At 45.6% G+C, this 13,132-nt stretch overlaps 1 protein-coding gene across 1 annotated transcript; it reads right to left on the bottom strand.

Annotated features, from left to right (window-relative positions):
* Window positions 1-666: 666 nt before the first annotated feature.
* Window positions 667-12,913, bottom strand: LOC146197601 (uncharacterized). Its single transcript, XM_084596498.1, has 5 exons — window positions 12,579-12,913; window positions 11,076-11,123; window positions 10,081-10,214; window positions 4,345-4,622; window positions 667-1,208 (listed from the first exon to the last, which is right to left on the bottom strand). Exons 1-5 carry the CDS (start codon window positions 12,838-12,840, stop codon window positions 776-778), a joined length of 1,155 nt encoding a protein of 384 aa, XP_084452624.1. The 5' UTR covers window positions 12,841-12,913; the 3' UTR covers window positions 667-775.
* Between the last annotated feature and the right edge of the window lie 219 nt (window positions 12,914-13,132).

The raw sequence follows: 13,132 nt of genomic DNA, 5'->3' as shown, positions 1-13,132 counted from the left end.
AGATACCATATGATGACACCGCGCGATCAGACTAGCGACCTGCCGCAAGAAACACGCGGCTTATGTTCCAACGCCAAGAAAAAACATCTTATACGAGGCTTCTGTCAATGTGGATGGCCACGAGAGCATCAAAAAGGGCTTTTCGTAAAAACATTATTTCGCCTCCATGCGTCGCTCTGTGACGCATGCCAATAGTAGGGCTAAAGGATTAACGAACATTATCAGTTCGCATTTTCGCCTTAATTAAATCAGATTGATATAGCGTTTTCTTTTTGGAGTACCGCATGCAGCGTCAACCGACCATGCTACAGCTCGACGAGCCGTGTCGACTCGCAAACGGTAGTAGCACGTGTGCAATGGAACAGCATCTCAAAAGTAGCTTAATTCTGCTTGTTAGCGCAGTACTCAGACATTGCTTAAGTTACCCCTCCTTGCAATAATCTCAATTTCACAGCGAAGCGAAATGTCTATATAAACTTATCTTTCGTTACAACGTGCCATTCACGCTTTCATCCAGTAATGTCATGAATTACTAAGTTACCTTTATAATGGGCTATAACTTCACTGTACACATATTACATATAGGACAACTCTGGGATTGTACTGAGGCGACGTGGACGACTACGTGACTTGTTCGCAGCCACATACTGTCGCGTGTTTGCCGGTAATACCTAATGTTCTTCATCTCACCGTCGACGGGAGGTCATATTTGGCCAGGAAGTTAGCAGGAGAATTACAGTTTGTGCGAAAAAGTGCGCTCGGTGTAAACAGAGCATCACTTGGTGGACACCTCGAGCACCCTGTTCCCCATCTTCTTGGGTTTGAGCTCTGGCGAAGGGACTCGGTCGATGGACAGTTCTTCGTCGGTGCTCAGGCCAGAATCACAGTGTACCGCGGACAGCTGATGGTGAACCAAAGAGCGGGCGGGGAACGCCAGCACCCGCGTGGGGTCCACTAGGGGCGGGAGGCGCAGCTGGGCACGCCTGCGGTCCGTCTCGATGCTTCGGCCCGCTGTCGGTTGCGCGTTCTTGCCGCTGCTGCCACCTGAGCCGGAGGTCGGCAGGCATTTGGCCGAAGCAGCTCGGGCGCCGTTGTGCGAGGTCCTGCGAGGAGTGACGCTTCTCGAAGTGGTCGCACTGGACTGCGGCGACTGGGGAGTACCGTCAGCGTCATCGTCGGGAGGCCGCTCGCGGACGATTACCGGCAATCTGCACAAGAAGAAAGGAATAGTTGTCACAAACGGGGGAAGAAACAACGAAACAGGCTGCACACGCACACACGCACGCACACGCACACGCACGCACGCACACATACTTTAGGCTATCACGCCCTATAAGGTGACCATAGAATAGTTAAAGCTACGCAGTTGTTCGACTTCCGTAGTCTTTCATTACAGCCACGGCCTGAGGGTTTAGGATTGTGGTGCCGTAGTAGGCGCCTATTCGTCATCTGCTCTGCTGTAATAAAGTTATTACCACCTACCACCATCTGCTCTGCCGACTGCGTCAACTATTTTTGCGCTAGCGTTCAAACTGGTGACGTAATCGACGATTAAACCTCAAGCTTCTCCACATAGCACTAAAGGACTGCAGAAAAGCTCAGCGATGGGTCCACGGATAGTAAAATTTCTTATTTTCGTTGTCTTCGCTCACATCCTGCGGTGACTCATCTGATGCCGCCAAACAACGTTTCTGGGGCCTTGATTTCCGTAGCGTTATTTTGATTATTCAAAACTAAGCTTTTCTATGTAGGAAATGTACTGTTACCATCAACGACGTCATCACCCCCCCTCCCCTCCCGCCCCCATAACGACACACATAAGCACACCAGTCGCTGTGCTGTGCAAATAAGCCTGATGGTCGGCGCGGTTTTAGTCGCTGGTTGCCCCACCGTTTAAAATGATAGCGCCAATATATTTTTAATGCCGGGGTGGTGCAGTGGTAAGACGCCCGACTACTGTGCCGGAGTTCCCGGGATCGAATCCCGGCCTCGGCGGCTGCGTTTCGATGGAGGCGAAACGAAGTGGCGTCCGTGTGCTGTGCGATGTCAGCGCACGTTAAAGATCGCCAGGTGGTCGAAATTACTCCGTAGCCCTCCACTACGGCCCCCCTTTCTCTCTATCCACTTTCACTCCCACCTTCATCCCTTCCCTTACGGCGCGGTTTAGGTGTCCACAGAGCAAGTGTGACAGATACTGCGCCTTTCCTTTCCTATGAACCAACCAACCTAACCTAAACTGCAAGATATAATCCTTCAACAATTCGAAACTCATCGAAATCTAAAACCAGGGCAGTTTCCCTTTAAAGGTTGGTTAACTTAGATTGCTGGTATATGCTTCAGGTTAGTTGTAGCAGAAATAGTGTACGAGAAATCAGAAAGGAACGAACAGACATTGTTGTAACTGCTTTCAAGTCTAAATGAAGCCGGAAACAAGTCGAAAGATTCAGTGTGCTCGAAATAAACTTTGAAACGGTAACCAAGTGAGGTAAGTGGCTCATATTTCAAGGATGTTAAAGCAAAAAATGGAAACGAAGACACAGAAACAAATGAGCAAATAAAGAGTGACAAAGCTATTGGCGAATCAAACCGATGCGGGATACAGTAGAAAGGCCTAGTGCTGGAAGTGAATGCCAGGTGGGCGATTAAATGAGCTGACTGGTCCGTATTTGTGGGCGGCTGGGTGGAACAAAGCTACAGAAAGCAATGAAAAAATAGGCACGAACGAAGCTGCTCGCGAATCTAACTGGTGTGGTGAACAAGTATATAGCAGACTCACCGTGCTGGAACTGAATGATGGAAAGGGTGGCTAGCAGACTATTGCAGTTGGTTCATACCTCTCGTTGGTTCCACCAGCAATGTTAAAACGAGAGCGCAGGATGGAACGAACAGATGATGATGATGATGATGATGATGATGATGATGATAATAATAATAATAATAATAATAATAATAATAATAATAATAATAATAATAATAATAATAATAATAATAATAATAATAATAATAATAATAATAATAATAATAATAATAATAACTGGTTCACAGGAAGGGAAAGGATTTAATATCTGTCACACTTGCTCTGTGGACACCTGAACAGCAACGTAAGGGAAGGGCGAAGGGGGGAGTGAAAGTGGAAAGAGAGAAGAGGAGCCGTAGTGGAGGGCTACGGAGTAATTTCGACCACCTGGGGATCTTTCACAAAAACCGACATGTAGCAAAAGCAACAGTATTAGAATGACTGCAGGTAGGGAGTTCCTCATTTTGATGAGCCTCATGATGCTCCTCACGATGACACGCCAACCTCAGCTCACTTGCTCTCAAAACCGTTCAATGTACATGGACAAGATGTATTGAAACATTCAAAATATTATTTAAAAGCAATAGTACTCCTTCATAAGCCGCAATTTCATTCTGGAGGTACAACTGAACAAAACATTAACATTGCAGTAATATATATACACTTGAAGAGGAAGCGCATCCTAAGGGCACCTAACGTAAAAAATACTAAACAAATACACAAATAAACCACTTCAACCATTTCGTCACTTCCACACCTTTCCTTCATGTTCTATTCTATGGCACCATTTTATCCGAAACACAAACCAGTTCCCCTTTTTACGCGCCGACAACCATGCTCATGCGAAACCCCCCAACATAACCATAGTTCGAATCCGGGAACTCCGGCACATACAGAATTTTGCCCCGCCGGGGTGGTGCAGTGGTAAGACGCCCGACTACTGTGCCGGAGTTCCCGGGTTGGAACCCGACCACGGCGGCTGCGTTTCGATGGAGGCGAAACGAAGAGGCGTCGTGTGCTGTGCGATGTCAGCGCACGTTAAAGATCCCCAGGTGGTCGAAATTACTCCGTAGCCCTCCACTACGGCTCCTCTTTCTCTCTTTCCACTTTCATTCCCACCTTCCTCCCTTCCCTTACGGCGCGGTTCGGGTGTCCACAGAGCAAGTGTGACAGTTACTGCGCCTTTCCCTTCCTGTGAACCAATTTAACTTAACTCCGGCACAGTAGTCGGGCGTCCTACCCTTGCACCACCACGGCGGCGAATTTCCCGCCAATCAACATGATCCGTCAAATTCGGGAAACAAGCAGAGAGGCTGATAGGGCTGGAAATGGATGTTGCAATAGGGGTTAACTGATTTAGTTGGATCATAGGTAGGATTGTACGTAGAAGCAAAAGTCGCAGAACCAGCAAACATAAATCGACAACGAAAAAACATACGCAGACGAAGCTTTTTCCACGTTCGTCCTTTCCTATATATATATCCTCGTGCGAAAATTTACGTTACAAACATCCTGAATAACAACACACAGTATGAGAATGATCGCACCTATGACTGCACTTGCGTGATGAAGCGGCTCCAGCCGAAGTCTTGGCCGATGCTCCTGCAGCGGAGCCTCGGTGGGACGGTGTGCGAGCAGGCTCGACGGGCTCCACAAGCGAGGACGATGTCATGGACGCAGCCAGAGGCCCAGACATCCTCCTCATTCCTCGGCCACGGGTGGCCATCTCGAGCTCGGCGAGAGTGCGGCATTTCCACTCAAGTTCCCTCTGGAGGTTGGCGATGATAGAGTTTTTCTCCGTCAGCTCCGCCTGGTGCTGCCAGTCCTGTAAATGGGCATTGTCGGGGGGGGGGGGGGGGGGGGGGGGCTCATTGTTCAAGGGTTCAATCGAGTGCTAATGTAAGTGCTTCTTTTGCATGGCCCGCAGACTATTTATCTCACTATAGTGAACCCAGATAGCACAAGTCTATTAATGGTTGGTTTGTGGGGTTTAACGTCCCAAAGCGACTTAGGCTATGAAAGACGCCGTAGTGGAGGACTCCATAAATTTCGACCACCTGGGGTTCTTTAACGTGCACTGACATCGCACAGCACACGGGCGCCTTGATTTTCGCCTCCATCGAAAAGTTGCCGCCGAGGCCGGGATTCTATCCCACGCCCTTGGGAACAGTAGTCGAACGACGTAACTACTGCGCCACTCCGGTGTCGCAGCCAAACTATTACCACTGTCTCTCATAAGCTTCTCTGCTCAGCTTATGCTCAGCATACCTAGGGTGCCATCTCACGTTTTGCATCTGAACTCAACGTAATGCTGTTAATATAAGTGCAAAAAAATCCCATTAAAATAAAAAGAAAACATAAAAGCCATAAATGTAACAAAAAGTAAAAACATTAATAATAATAATAATAATAATAATAATAATAATAATAATAATAATAATAATAATAATAATAATAATAATAATAATAATAATTAATAACAATAATAATCAATCAATCTTTATTTAATGTGCGCAGGAACAACCATGTGGTCTTTGGGCTGCAGCACAAATAAAAAAAAAGAAACAAAGATGAAAAAACACGAACATGTTTACACACACGGAGAGAACACAAAAAAAAAGAAATAAATAGTACATGAAATGAAACTGAGACGAAAAGTATCATGGAAAGTAAGGAAACAATGAGTATCATCCCTTATATACACAGTGAGAGAATTTTTGAGCACACCAGGAAAGAAGAAAAAAAAAAAAAAGAACGGTAGATAGAAGAGAAAAAAGAACAGCAACAAATAACTGACATTGATTATAGTAATATAGACATATACATAAAATAAACAACCATTCCAGGCGCAACAAGTGCATGGTACTTAAAACACAGGCTAGAAATACAGAATAATACAATAAAGAAGTAAGATTGAACAAGGCACAGTAATATTCGAATATAAAGTTTAAAGTTGAAATATAAGTAAGAAACGGATAAAAAGTAGTTCAAGATACAGACAGCATTGAACAGGAGAAAAAGCAGGAAGTGAAGCAAATACAATATTAAGGCTAGAAAGTGGGAGTTATATGTGATAAAGTACTATTTAGAATACAACGCTACGAACATCCAATGTAAATGAACAGAGCGAGTTTTGGAAGATGTCAAGGTGAGGACAAAAAGAGTTAAATAACCACTGCATCCTGTCCAGAGGGGAGTGGGAATGAAGAGGAGAAACCTGAAATGGTCTGAATTCCCTTATGCTCTTTCGCGGAACGCACAGTAGGATGTACTCTAAGAGCTGAGGGCACATAATGTGGTCATGAAGGAGTTTGTACAGAAATATGATATCAAGTCTGATACGACGGCAGTGAAGAGAAGGAAGATTCAGTTGGGCGCTCCTGGTGGAGCGAGAGGGGAAAGTTGCGCAAGGAAAGCGATAATGAAATATCCGTAAAAATTTTTTTTTTGTACTCTCTCAACCTTGTCCAAGTTCGATTTGCAAGTGCCATTCCAAACAACCGACGCATACTCCAAGACCGGCAAGCATATGGACAGGTACAGTTTTAGGAACGGAAGTGGAGTATGGAACTCTCTCGAAAGTCTGCAAACGAATCCGAGTGTGCGCATAGCCCGCTGAGCAATGCGTTTAGTGTGAGAGGAGAAGCTGAGGGTGCGGTCAAAAACTACACTAAGGTCATTAATTTCATCAACCCTGTCCAACAGCACAGAATTCACAGAATAATGGTAGAGAAAGCTATGTGTTTTACGAGTAAAAGACACAACCCTAGTTTTGGAAGATTTGAGGGTAAGTCGATTCTTCGCACACCAATCAGAAAAAGCAGATATGTTCGATTGCAAACAACAAGCAATCTTGAAAAGAATGTATTACCTTGAATATTTTTTATATTAGCATAAAAAAGAGACGAGGAGCTCTTTATCGCCGAGGAAACATCGTTAATAAAAACGGAGAAGGGAAGCGGGCCTAGTACTGAACCTTGAGGAACTCCACTCGTTGCAGGGTAAACGAAAGAAGTCTGTCCATTGACACTGACAAAGCAGAAGCGATCAAGGAGATAGTTGCGTAGGAGGGCTACGAGGGAGATTTCAATGCCAGAGAGTAGAAGTTTTTCAAGAAGTAGTGAGTGAGTAACAACGTCGAAAGCTTTGCTCATATCACAGTACACAGTGTCAACCTGACCCCTCTGAAGGACTGCTGCAGAGGCATACGTCATAAACGTGACTAGGTTGGTAGAAGTAGAGCGACCCGACATGAAGCCATGTTGATTCGGTACTATGATATGTTTGAGATGAAGGAAAGTACGCTGTGCAAAGCTAATTCGAAAAGCTTAGAGGTTGCACATAGAAGAGAAATCGGACGATAATTGGAAACATCAGATTTGTTTCCAGACTTGAAGACAGGAAACACGCGTGACATTTTCCACACGCGAGGAAAGGCAGCATTTTTTAAACAGTTATTAAATATGGCAGTCAGTATTGGTGCAAAGATATAACTAAAGGCTTTTATTATGGCAGCTGGAATGCCATCAGGTCCAGGAGACAAAGATGGTCTCAGACGCTTAAGACTCTCAGTTATCAACTCCTCGTCAAAGAGAATGGAATTAGATAGTGCACCAGATGGGAGGCAAACGGAATCACAATGTGGATGTTTGTAAACGGAGGAAAAATGTTGGGCAAAACTGTAATAATAATAATAATAATAATAATAATAATAATAATAATAATAATAATAATAATAATAATAATAATAATAATAATAATAATAATAATAATAATAATAATAATAATAATAATAATAATAATAATAATAATAATATATCTGTGCCCGCAAAGTGACGGTCTAATATATATGCGCATAACATAACATTATACAATGATAAAAATTCTAGTGGACACTTCAGACCACTAAAGATGAGGCGAAAGCCATTATAGCACGGTTGATCGTAGCCCTCCACTACGGCACCTCTATCTCCCTTTCTTCTTTCACTCCACCTTCCTTCCTTCCTTTACGGCATGGTTCTTGTGTCCGCGGAGAATTGCGATAGATACTGCGCCTTTTCCATCATGTAAATCAATTTCAAACGCCGCTGATGCCTGCTGTACTAACGCCTCCTAGACATCTGGGTCTGCTTCTATTTGTTGTGTGGGTGCGGCTTTCGAGTAAGCGGCAAATATAAGGCGGCGCGCGGACGCCTGGATCGGATGCCCGGTGGGGTCAGCTCCGCAAATGTTTGAATCGCCAGGTGACGTCATGGCCTGTCGTGACGGTAGATCGCGCGCGCCCCTTGTCGAACACAACCAGCGAGCATTTCATTGAACGCATCAAAGTTCACCGGTGTTCTATAATTCACTCACAGGAAAGGAAAGGCGCAATATGTGTACATTCGCGTAGTCCCTCTATCATCCTCACGGTAGACAAGGGGAATTATGGATAGCATTTTACGATCCGGAGGAAGGCGCAGTTGGTAAAGTGGTTGGCTTGGGATCCAAGGGATGGAGGTTCGATTCCCGGTGGGGACATTTATTTTACACTCTCGCTCTCGAAAGCGTGACATCTTTGCTGACTACCTTCTGTCGACAACGATGAGGCATTGAAAAGGATTTCGCCCTAAAACAAAGGGAGCAGAAAGCAAATAATAAATGGTCCATGTACGCACCTGCGAATGATCCAGAAGTCAGTAGGTTGATATCAATCTCGATAAAGTGCTACGACCTAAGCATCATGGTTTAAGGCGAAAGTCTTTAATGCCTCATCGCTATCAGCAGGAGTTGTAGGCAGAGGCTGTCGGCAGAAGGTAACTCGCTTTCGAGGTAGATAGTTAAAAGTGAATAAATAAACCTTGTCTCTGCCGGAAATTGAACCCCCATTCCTTGGATAAAAAAGTTAAGTTGAATTGGTTCACAGGAAGGGAAAGGCTAAGTAACTGTCACACTTGCTCTGTGGACACCCGAACCGCGCCGTAAGGGAAAGGAGACGGGTGGGAATGTAAGTGGAAAGAGAGAAAGAGGAGCCGTAGTGGAGGGCTACGGAGTAATTTCGACCACCTGGGGATCTTTAGTGCGCTGGCATCGCACAGCACACGGACGCCACTTCGTTTCGCCTCCATCGAAACGCAGCCGCCGCGGTCGGGTTCGAACCCGGGAACTCCGGCACAGTCGGGCGTCTTACCACTGCACCCCAGCCGAGCGCTTTAACGAACTGCGCCACGCCCTGGATCGTGAACCGTTCATCATAATTCCCCCTGTCTACCGTGAGGATAGCGGGATTCCTCGAGTGACCGATACTGAGAATTCAATTTCCTGTAAACGAGTTGTAGAACGTCGGTGAATTTTTATGCGTTCAATGGAATGCTGGCTGTGTTCGACAATGGGTGCACCATGTATCGTCACGACTGGTCATGACGTCGCCAGGCGATTCATGCATATACGAAGCTGACCCCGCCGGGCGTCCGATCCAGGCTTCCGTGCGGCGCTTTTCATTTGCCGCTTTCTCGAACGCCGCACCACACAGAAAATAGAAGCAGACCCCTACGTCTAGGAAGCGTTAGTACAGCAGGCATCAGCGGCGTTTGAAATTGATTTAAAGGGTAGAAAAGGCGCAGTATCTGTCACAATACACGTAGCAGCCGTAAAGGAAGGGAAGAAGGTGGGAGTGAAAGAAGAGAGGTGCCGTAGTGGAGGGCTACGATCCACCGCGCTATAATGGCTTTTTCCTCGTCGCACTTTAGTGCTCCAAGTGTCTTCTAGAATTTTTCTATGCCCCTATGTCTCAGCACGAAAGATGAATTCCGCACCCATGTTCATCAAGGCACTTTAGCTAAATCTGACCACAATCTAGCCATCTACCGAGGCGAAAAGCAAGGCGTCCGTGTGCTGTGAGATGTCAGCGCACGTTAAAGATCCCCTGGTGGTCGAAATTTCCGGAGTCCTCCACTAAGGTGTCTCTCATAGCCCAAGTTGCTTTGGGACGTTAAACCCCACAAGCCAGCCAGCCAGCCAGCCAGCCAGCCAGCCAGCCAGCCAGCCAGCCAGCCAGCCAGCCAGCCAGCCAGCCAGCCAGCCAAGCCAAACCAAGCCAAACCAAGCCAAGCCAAACCAAGCCAAACCAAACCAAACCAAACCAAACCAAACCAAACCAAACCAAACCAACCAACCAAGCTGTCTCTACCTTTAACGTCACCGCCTGCTTCTTAATTCTTTCTTTGCATTCCTTTTGTCGTTCAACACCGCTGCAGAAGAGAATTATCTTTTCGTAGCAGGTCAACGCCTGCACCTGCGCTCACCTGCACCTGGAGCCGCTGGTTGAGCGAGACGAGGGCGTTATTGGCTTGCTCCAGCTGAGAGCTGAGGAAGCGGCAATGGCAGCACCATTTGTCCAGGTCCTCCTCCAGCTGCGATATCTTGGCTTGGTAAGATGCTGCGATGTGTCGCCCACAGGTTACACTACTGGCACGATAATTCCATCTCGTGGTCAGCAGCATATAAGCACGGATAACTAAGCTATAACGTCCATGATATTTTTCACACGCGATCGGTGTTGCCTCTTTAAGCCTTGTATATATATATGAATGGTACATATATTTCAAAATACCAAAGTGCCCGTTAGTACAAGCGGCCAGCTGAAGCTTCGTGTGCTCTTGGGTCAAATGGGTGTTAGAGATTTCTAAAATGTGCCTTAGTGATACACTCAGCATAAATGTAATTTCACATTGTGTAGGGAGATAGTGCGAATTATCAAACGTTTTATAAAATACACTGTCCTGAAAAAAGATGAAAGCGTTTTAATGTTAGCGGCGTAAAATGATGCAAATGATGCCACAGGGGAAATAAATGTATACTTGAACACGGGGAAGGAAACGCCAAGAACGCGCTTGTATTTTTTCGTTCGTTTATAGCCAGGGGTGAAGTTGCGCAGTAATATGGGGAGAAGCGCTGTCTAAGTATTCGTGAGCTGAGAAGAAATGCGCCCTTTTCTTAAAAAATGGGGTCAGATGGAAGAGCTATCGCACGATATCTGCTCAGAACTATAGCAAATAAGGTTTTTCAATTTTGTTTAAAAAACAAACGTTCAATCTAAATGGTCTGAGTCGACCTAAGGCGACATGCCGCTGCCAACCGTGTTTCTATTTATTTGGCAATCCGTACTTGTACCCGCTACAGGGAATGTTTTCTTGATTTATAATTATTGGCTGTGACTGCGACAGGAAACCAGTAATTACAGCAAAGCCCGGTTTATATTTCCTGTTTGCGAGCAAACATAGCAAGTGGGAATGCTTACCTTCGTCCACTAGCGTTATCCCATTGGTGTAAAGCGCGAACTGCAGTTCTGCACAAAGAAAAAAAAATGAGGGCCGAGAGAGAGGAGGAGACAAAGAAAGACCGTGAGCCCAACTGTCACAACAGATCGCTTCTCTTGCGCATGGCGCTACTAAGGTTTTCAACGCTCAAAATCTATACATAAGCAGGGGAACTGTAAACGAGATCTCACAAACTTTTGCAAACGCCTTCCTAACAACCTGGATTTTGCAGCAGTACAGTATTTAATTTCGCTGACTCCTAGCTAAACGCCCAGTGTACAGCTTCTAACCACATCACCACTCATCACATTCTCCTTTTTTCCCCTCTTCTACTTCCTCAATGCAGATTAGAAGGCCAGATATTCAACTGTCCGACCGACTTCTCTACCTTTCCGTTCAGTAAACACATCTATCTATAGCTTTTTCATTGCAACATAACTTAACCAACTAAAAAAAAACAAACAAAAAGAAACCCTGTGGCCGCTGCTTGTGAATGTAAATATTGGAGAACGAAACGCCAGATCATTAACTACCCAAGCAGGTGCCCTGGCTACTCAAGGTGTTGTCGTTGTTCGGGTTCTTTATCTATTTTCTCTTAGAAAAAGAGCTGCCACGCTACTTTACCGAAACATTTTCAGTTCTTGATTTAGGATTCAAGTCATTAAACCGTGAAGCAAGTGTGTGAAAATGGCTGCAGAATATTCGCAGCAGTACTTGTATTGCTCTTTGAAGGTGCCATAACGGTACAGAGCGGCATTCGCGGGTTTCCTCTTCGCTACCTACTCAGGGGTCATGGCCAAGATTCAAATATGGCCAACGAACGGTACAAGAAGAAAGCTTTTGCTCATACGATGTGAGTAATAAAAGAAGGCGATTGGAGAGTGTCAGTGTTGGACCAGATGCACTTTCCATATGACCAGCAATGGGGAAAAAATAATATATATTGGACGAAAGAATAAGCACAAAAGCGGCGCTATGGAAAAAGACATAGTGCCATAAAATGCTGTTCCTGAGTAAAAATGTAAAATTTAGTGCTACCATCTGGTAAGTGTGATCAAAGTCGTGTCGTCTCAGATTCCCTTAGGAACTCTCAGAGTCATTATGAGCATGCTTTCTGATAAGAGTTAAAAAAAAAAAAATCAAAGACGCAAGCAGATATTCGAGTGTTTAACAGGCAGAAACGAACCTCTTAACAGTGAAACCAGAAATCGACACGCGAAAAGCGCATAATTAGTTAAAGAAAGCTCCAAGGTTTCTCTGCGCCATGGAGCCTCTATAATTTCTCTATATTGGAACACAGCCAAAAGTTTGAAACGCACCAGAATATATTTCGATCATGTTTTTAGAAGCTAAATAACCTTATTCTAAAAAAATAAATAGAGGATAACTGGCGACAAACTTAGACTCTACTTCCAGGTGAATGTATCCTTGACCCTTTGGGGTTTTCAGTAGCTGTGCATGAATCCGGAAAAACAGCCGCAAACCTTTTACGGTCTTCTGAAGCTTGGCGATCTCGGCGTGCAGTCCCCTGAGCGTGAGTCGGTGCTGCGTCTGAAGGAAGACCAAGTCGCTGCGCGCAGAGCGCAGCTGACCCTGTAACCTTGCAGGGTCCTTCTCGACCACAGCCGGCAGCCCGGAGCCGGAGGCAGTTCCTTCTCCTCCATCATCGCTGGGGCTCCTTCCGGCCGGCTTCTCCGCGCGGATGCAGCCATTGCGGTCCGCCGCTACGCTAGGCGCTGCGCACATGGGTGAGACCGGCCGCCGCGCCCTAGCGCGCGTCCGGTCAGCAATTCCCCCTCCTCCTTTGGTGGACCGTCTTCATTACTGCTTCTGCAGAGTTGTCATCGGAAAGGACACGGTCGAAGCATTGAAACTCTCAGCTTACTGCTTGAAAAATACGAGATAACGAATCTGCTTTTATGACCCGATTTGTTTGGCAATTAATAGCACAAAATTGGCTATATGCTCAGGCTAATCCCTGACGTTTTCTTCTCCACCCTCTGCAGCATATTATGATTGGTTTTGAAGAGCTCCCATC

This window comes from Amblyomma maculatum, chromosome 3, assembly GCF_055883805.1.
Source record: "Amblyomma maculatum isolate TAMU_Amacu chromosome 3, ASM5588380v1, whole genome shotgun sequence".
Lineage (NCBI taxonomy): Eukaryota > Metazoa > Arthropoda > Arachnida > Ixodida > Ixodidae > Amblyomma > Amblyomma maculatum.
Note: the sequence above shows the minus strand (reverse complement) of the source record. Positions and strands in the feature narration are given on the sequence as shown.

Bases quoted from the DNA above. Each gene is read 5' to 3' on its own strand.
- LOC146197601 (XM_084596498.1), bottom strand. From the start codon at position 12,840: ATGTGCGCAGCGCCTAGCGTAGCGGCGGACCGCAATGGCTGCATCCGC. The intron at 4,623-10,080 runs GTGAGCGCAGGT...GCCCATTTACAG, and splicing joins ACCAGCGGCTCCAGGTGCAG to GACTGGCAGCACCAGGCGGA. The intron at 1,209-4,344 runs GTGCGATCATTC...CTTCTTGTGCAG, and splicing joins TCACGCAAGTGCAGTCATAG to ATTGCCGGTAATCGTCCGCG.